The sequence below is a fragment of the Garra rufa genome, chromosome 18 (assembly GCF_049309525.1).
Source record: "Garra rufa chromosome 18, GarRuf1.0, whole genome shotgun sequence".
NCBI lineage: Eukaryota > Metazoa > Chordata > Actinopteri > Cypriniformes > Cyprinidae > Garra > Garra rufa.
The window spans coordinates 2,744,425-2,752,139 of record NC_133378.1 but is presented as its reverse complement, the minus strand read 5'-3'; the positions used below and the strand labels follow the sequence as shown (position 1 = coordinate 2,752,139).

Below are 7,715 nucleotides of genomic sequence, written 5' to 3'. Positions count from 1 at the left end.
GACCACAAAACCAGTCATAAGGTTAAATTTTGATATATACATCTGAGATATATAAACTGAGATATATACATCATATGAAAGCTCAATAAATAAGCTTTCTATTGATGTATAGTTTGTTAGGATAGGACAATATTTGGCCGAGATACATCTATTTGAAAATCTGAAATCTGAGGGTGCAAAAAAATCAAAATACTGAGAAAATCACCTTTAAAGTTGTCCAAATTAAGTTCTTAACAATGCATATTACTAATAAAAAATTACATTTTGATAGGTTTACAGTAGGAATTTTACAAAAAAATCTTAATGTAACAAGATCTTTACTTAATTTCCTAATGATTTTTGACATAAAAGAAAAATCAATAATTTTGACCCATACAATGTATTTTTGGCAATTGTTACAAATATACCCCAGCGACTTAAGACTGGTTTTGTGGTCCAGGGTCACATATATACTGTCAGATTCCATATTTTCAAATAGTTGTCCTAACAAACCATACATCAATGGAAAGCTTATTTATTCAGCATTCGGATTACATATAAATCTCAATTTTAATAAAAAAATGGACTCTTATGACTGGTTTTGTGGTCCAGGGCCCGACAGACTGGAAGTCATTCTTTTCCAGTGGAGAGTAGTGCCGGAGCTGAACGGAGTTCCGATCATATGCGTATCACTGGTGATTGGCGATATTATTCATTCCCAGTGAATATTTCAGTGTTATTACTCACCTGGGTGATACTACGAATATGCAAAAATGCCAAAAATAATATCTTTAGAATATTGCCAAGTAACGTTGCAAACAACAATAAAATCAAAATAAATTAGATTTTATTATTTCCTCTTTTCCCCCTGTTTGTTATTATTTAAAAAAAAAAATATATATATATACATTTTATATACTTTTTTATTTTGATTTACCTGTTGACAATAACTTCTTCAACACATATGTTTTTAGTGGACTTTAAATGTTTAAATTGCTTGAGAAATTATGAAAATATGCAGTTACAATGTTTTTTTTTTTTAATTGAATTTGTCGAGTTAGTTGTACATCAAACACAATGTGATCTGGCAGCAATAGCGCATTTTTCCACTTAGGGGCCGTTCACATGTCGCGGCTTTTGCATGCTCAAGTTCGTTATTTCCAGAGCCATATAAAAAGATATATATCTTTTTATATGGCTCTGGTTATTTCAAATGTAGACGTGCGGTATTCGCGCGCATAATGGAAGCGACGCGGTCGCGACAGCGGTCTCACAGTGCATTATGGGTTATCTCTAACAGCAGACGTCACGGGCGTAAGATGTAATCATATTTATATATTAATTAACCCGTGTACGCATTCTCTCAGACGGCCTGGGTATGCAAAGCATTAGTTTATATCGACAGAACGTCACTGCATATGCGTAATTTCTGACCTGATTAGAGTCAAAGACTATAGAATACCCAAGACATGTCACTCCTATAGTTTTGAATGTAGAAAAATGCAACGTTCATTATTGCCGCGGAGCCCCGCCTTCTTAGTGAAAGAGCCAATCGTTGATTAGTAAAGTCAGCGCGTCACTGCAGCTGCCATTAGAAGTCCCGTTGCTATAGACCAGGGGTGCCCAATACGTCGATCGCGATCTACCGGTTGATCGCAAAGGTGGTGTGGGTAGATCGCACGGCATTAATTAGACGTCAAATAAAGTAGACGATCAGCCAATGTAGTCAGCCAATCATCCGTCCTCACTATTAATTTTGTCACTTGATTGACGTACAAGGCAGCCAGTCTGACATCTGTCCTTTTATGACACGAATCACCGCGCATGAACGTGCATACAGCGGCGCCAAGTGGCTGATTCCATTCAGTGCAAGTCATCAGAGTAAAGTAATTACAAAAAATGTGCTTGTATGTAGTTGTATTGTGCAATATGGGTTCATGTAGTTAAGCAAGCTACACCAACATATAAAGAATTCACAATATATTCATAAATAAATATATGTTTTTTTTATAGTAGGTAGATCATTTTGACTTCGTCATTTTATAAGTAGCTCACAAGCCGAAAAAGTGTGGGCACCCCTGCTATAGACCTTTTTCCTGAGTAAACAATGAGCGCCGCCATTACGAATTCTAACGTCAGATTGAATGCTTTTCTGTTCCGGTTTCCATAGGAACCCATTCAAATAGCGTCCATCTGTTTTTAATGTAGCTAACGTCCGCTGCTTCGTGTCATCTACACCATAGATATACATAGATGCCTCATTAGCGACTGTTTCTATGGGCCGTTATGCGTAAGCCATCCGCCATTTCACTGCGGTCTACTTGACGTCACTCACCCATAGATCTAATAGTAATCACTGAATATTCAAAATGCCACAGTCCTGAACAGCCGTTGGTCTGCGAACCTACAGTATGGTGAATGACGTCAAGTGGACCGTTCCAATATGGCGGACGCATCTACGTGCTTGGAGCGGTCCAATGCGGTATCTATGTATATATATCTATGATCTACACACTCATTAAAGTGAGGCACTGACAAATGACGGTCATTGCAACATTGCCAAGTGATGGCGCTATGGAGCCATGTGCTTTTTAAAAACATTTTAATAGGTTTAACATTAGTTTATTAGCTCGGAATATACCCTAATTTGACTAGAAACAATGCAGACTGGAAATGCAAAGCATTCTTTCAGTTAAGAGTCGGACTTACTTCCGTGTTCAGGAAAAACGTCTATAGAAACACTCGGCGCTCTAAGACGTGCGCTCAGTACTGTGCATGCGCACTGGCTCATTTAGCCAAAGGAAAAATAAGCGTTTTTTAACGCTATTGGAGCACGAGGAACCATATTTATGAGGCAGTTCTTGTTGGATTTCTTTGGAGATTTAAAATATGAAATTTAATCGTAAGCTTGATGAACAGTTTTGGAGAATTTGATGTTTCCCCATTCAAAGAGATAGGAGTTGCACTTGAATGCCCGAGTAGCGTTTCAAAGATGGCCGCCGAGTGACATGACTTGCCTTAAAGGGACTTTGTTTGAGTTTGGTATGCATTAAAATACTTGAACTTCTGTGGCTAGACCTTATGTAGGCTGTGTCCAAATTGAGGGTCTACATCCTTCGGAGGACTCATTTGAAGGATGTTACGTCACAGCGCCGCGACGAAGGCTGTCCAAATTCATAGGATCCTTCAAATGCGGCCCACAAATACGTCCTCCTTTTCCCCGAATTTGAAGGATGGGTCTGGTGGATCCTTTCCCGTCCTACCTATCCCACAATTCCTTTCGGCAGAGCGCTTCCAGAATTTTCAAATAATGGCGGACGAAGCAAGTGGTAGTAATGATGGAAGTTTTAAAAAAACTGTCGTTTCAAAAAATATTTTTTTTACAGCGGTTGTCTAGTTAGGCCTTTGGTTTTAGCGTTAAGCTTATTTTTTTACATTTGTATGTATATATGTTAAAAAACATCACTTTCGTAAACTAGCTTCTTTCTTACTGTCTGTGTGAATATCCCCTTACACACAGCTAATTTCTTGTTCGTGATTGAAGATGTTTTTAACGCTTTTAGGGATGAAAGAGTAGTTATTTTGTTTTGTGCAGTACAGATAACCTTACTTCTTGCTTAGCGCTGTCACGGTTGCTAGGCGACAGGATATGAGCAACGGGGAAGGGAGGGAACTGAAAGAAGTGTAGGCTGTCCAAATTCACTGACACCTACTTCCAGGTTTTGCGGTCTTCGGAGGACCCCTCCTCCTTCAACCTGGTAGGAAGGATCCTAAGGAGGATGCAGACCCTGAATTTGGACACAGCCTAGTCTCACGTAGCCAAACCTTCAGACTGATGGCTGAACTGATTAGCCAACGTTCAGCGTGACGTCTGAGACCGTATGTGACCACCTGATCGGATGTGATGTATTCTATTAAAAACTGTTTTTTCACTTTAACATTATTCTTCAAACACTATTTCTGTAAAATGGTGCTTTAGAATAATTATGGCCGAAATAATTGTTTTAGAATTATTAAATTCCCTAATTTGTATTTTGCATGAATGAATGACCCGCCCCTAATTTTACCCACCACTGGGGTTTAGACAAATCCTACAAAATCGTAAGAGTTAGCCACTTCGTAAAATATGTACGAATTGGTCGAGAGAACGGACAGAAAAAAAAAGAAAACATTCCATTTTTTTTTTAGCAATCACTTTTTATAGTGTAGGTAATAAATAACATTTCTAAATGTAGCTATAGTTTTAGTTGCAGGCTTTATATTATTGCTTCTTTGCGACACCATTTATTATCGTGACACTATGTCTATCATGGTATCTTATTTCATTAGTTGACCGATTTAGAATTTACAACGATACTTTGTTCATAATTTATGATTGCACACTCATAAGAGGGATGTGCTGAAAACAACACACGCACACACACAAAAATATTACTGCAAGGATTTATACACCTATTCTGGACAGTTCTGTTAAGGTACTGTAAACACACACACACACACACACACACACACACACACACACACACACACACACACACACACACACACACACACACACACACACACACACACACACACAACGATAACACTTTCTCATATTCAGGAACATTCTGAGGTAGAAAAGTGTGTTACATGATGCTTTCAAACTTTGGGCAGTTGCTGTTTTTCCGGGACAGTATTACTAGTTTTTGACCTCTGCATCAGAGTGAATGAAGGACAACCGATTTATTCCATTTTATTTACAACATGTATTAAAAAGCAATGTAACATATGCTTCACTGTGTTGATCTGCATGACCAACATCTCTGAATATACACAAACAAGAATGTTTTACATTTATATTTATTCGTTTAAAAGAAAAGGAATGCACGTTTTAAACAACCGTCTCAAATTTGCTATTAAGATAAAACGCTGCTGGACAGGAAGTAGTGAGGTTTCATGTGACAAAAGCAGGTCTATGCAAATATATACACATGAATCCCTGCTGTTTGAGAAACACATGATGTCATCCTACGTCAGCAATGGTATCACATTTTGTATTTCCTAAAAAAAGTTTCCAGGGCACTGCGGTCAGTTTTGAAGATTTCAAAATAGTTCAGCTTCATTGTTTCATCACAGGGAGCACAAGAGGGAGACAAACTCTCACGTTAGAATTTAGTGTCAGGGAAACGTTTTGGTTTATTGTTGGGAATACACAAGAGGGATTTGGGAGTCACACAGTGATCATAACTGTATTTTAATCAGAAAATTGAGCGTTGAATTGGCAACAAACTTTGCTCTTAATAATAGAACGTCTAAATGGGCTGCTCAGTAGATTTTGAGACATTGCCAATAATCAGTTATGATCATATGTGTATGGGAAAATTCGGGATTTTAAAAATGGGACGCTTTGAGTTTATAAGTGTGAATTTAAATGTAATGACACAAGCTAGAAGATATTAAATTGGAATGACAATTTTAATTTCTAGTTGAATAATTTAAATATAGCTTAAGTAATATAATTTATTTAATTATTCATTAAATATTAAAATTATATTTAATATTTTAATAAAATATATTTACTGTATAAAATATGTATTTTTTTTTATACTGCCATACAAGGCTTTGTCGAGCAATAAAATGTCATCACTTTGCTTTTCCAAATAAAAACTAGGCTTATTGCAGTCATATATCTTCATTAAAATCATTTCTAATTAAATTCAAATTCCAATTGCTAACGCCTTAATTGCATCCTGTTTGCTACATCAATTCAAATTCAATTCAAACTCTGGAATCCCAGTGTAATTCACTTCTGAATGGCGCTCTGTGACTCTGAATTCGTCCCTTCAAGGTGCTTTACATTCAAGCAGGTCTACATTCTAACATCTTCTTGAAGGCTTTTCTAAAGCTGTCGTCCAGGAAAGCGTAAAGGAACGGGTTCAGACAAGAGTTGGCGTAGCTCAGGCTGGTAATGAAGTAGGAGATGCCAATGAGAAGCGGTGTGGTCCGCAGGTCTGTGGTCAGCGCTACGATGGTGCTGAGGTGAAAGGGCGTCCAGCAGAACAGGCACACGGCCAGTACGATAAACACCATGATGGTCACTTTCTTCTTGGCTTTGTCCAACGCTTTGGCGTTGGTGTTCAAACGCATGTTTCTTAGTTTGTACAACATCATGGTGTATAGAATGCAAATTGTAGACACCGGGATGGCAAAGCCCAGTATGAGGGTGTAAATCCGGCTCGCTTTGAACCACAAACTTTCAGGACTGGGGAAACTCAGCACGCAGCTTTTCCTCTCGGTGTCGTCGGGACTGATGTAGACTCCCGCGAACACGGTGAACGGCATGACGATGAGGATCACCAGCAGCCACACGCACAGACTCACTATCTTGGCTGCCCGGTATGTGCGGTATGGCATGCGCTTGGAGCGCACGGTTGACAGCACCACCAGGTAGCGGTCCACACTCATAACCGTCAGAAAGTAGATGCTGGAGAAGATGTTGTAGTGGTCGATGCTTAAAATGATTTTGCAAAGCACCTCGCCGAACGGCCAGTAGTGTAACAGATGCTCCGCTATGTTGATGGGCAGCACTAAAGTGAAGAGGTCGTCGGCGATCGCCAAGTTCAGGATAAACATATTGGTCACCGTTTTCATTTTGGGAGCTTTGAGGATCACATATATGACCGCCGTGTTCCCTGTCAGACCTACGGCACATATCACGGAGTAAATGACCGGGAGAACCACGTACAGGTCTGCGTAAAAGAAGTAATCAGCCGGCGGCGTGCAGTTCAGATCGCTCCGGTTCAGAGAGTTGTAATAGTACAAGTCCATGCTGTAGTTGCATGTCGGGTTTGGGATGAAGGGGCTGCTGATGTTCTCCATAGTGTGACAGCTGAGCCTCCGGGGATAAGTGATTTACTTTATAAGCCTGCGCTCTCGCTTTCGCAGATCTCTCCACGAGTCTAAGGTGGTCGATGTCTTTCATCTGTCTCTTTGCACATCACGAGATCTGAGGGTGATACAAAACATTGGCAACCCTACCGAAAACAGACTATTCAAATAAATGCACTCTTATCAACTTGGAGCATATGCGCATTCATTATGCAACTTTGGATATGACCGTTTAATTAACAAAAGATACATAGATTAAACGCTGCACGCCTAAAACTGTAGCATATTCATTAACAAACTGCAAATATTACTTTTAAAAGTAAAGAAGCAACAGCTAGCGGTGAAAGGTGCGAGGACTTACCGTGTAGGATATTCTTTCTCCGTGAGCGCGCTGTCCACTCTCTGCGCCAGGCAGCGCAGCTCGCGTTTTCCCAACAAGTAGGAAAGAAGTGCGACTGGTGACGTCACATTCCACCGTGCGCTCTCCTCGTCTGCCTCCTCTCACAGAGTCACGCATTCTTTTTGATTGTTTATGTGTGAGGGGGTTGACATGTCCTATGCTGAACTATTTCAAACAGCTATATATATATATATACAGTGGGTACGGGAAGTATTCAGACCCCCTTAAATGTTTCACTCTTTGTTATATTGTTCATTTTTTTTCCTCATTAATGTATACACAGCACCCCATATTGACAGAAAAACACAGAATTGTTGACATTTTTGCAGATTTATTAAAAAAGAAAAACTGAAATATCACATGGTCCTAAGTATTCAGACCCTTTGATCAGTATTTAGTAGAAGCACCCTTTTGATTTAATACAGCCATGAGTCTTTTTGGGAAAGATGCAACAAGTTTTTCACAC

At 39.3% G+C, this 7,715-nt stretch overlaps 1 protein-coding gene across 1 annotated transcript; it reads right to left on the bottom strand.

The window, feature by feature from the left end:
- Positions 1–4,712: 4,712 nt before the first annotated feature.
- npbwr2b (neuropeptides B/W receptor 2b) lies at positions 4,713–7,324 on the bottom strand. The gene is made up of 2 exons (XM_073823725.1): positions 7,211–7,324; positions 4,713–6,967 (listed from the first exon to the last, which is right to left on the bottom strand). The coding sequence occupies exon 2, from the start codon at positions 6,838–6,840 to the stop codon at positions 5,821–5,823; it is 1,020 nt and encodes a 339-aa protein (XP_073679826.1). The 5' UTR covers positions 6,841–6,967; positions 7,211–7,324; the 3' UTR covers positions 4,713–5,820.
- Between the last annotated feature and the right edge of the window lie 391 nt (positions 7,325–7,715).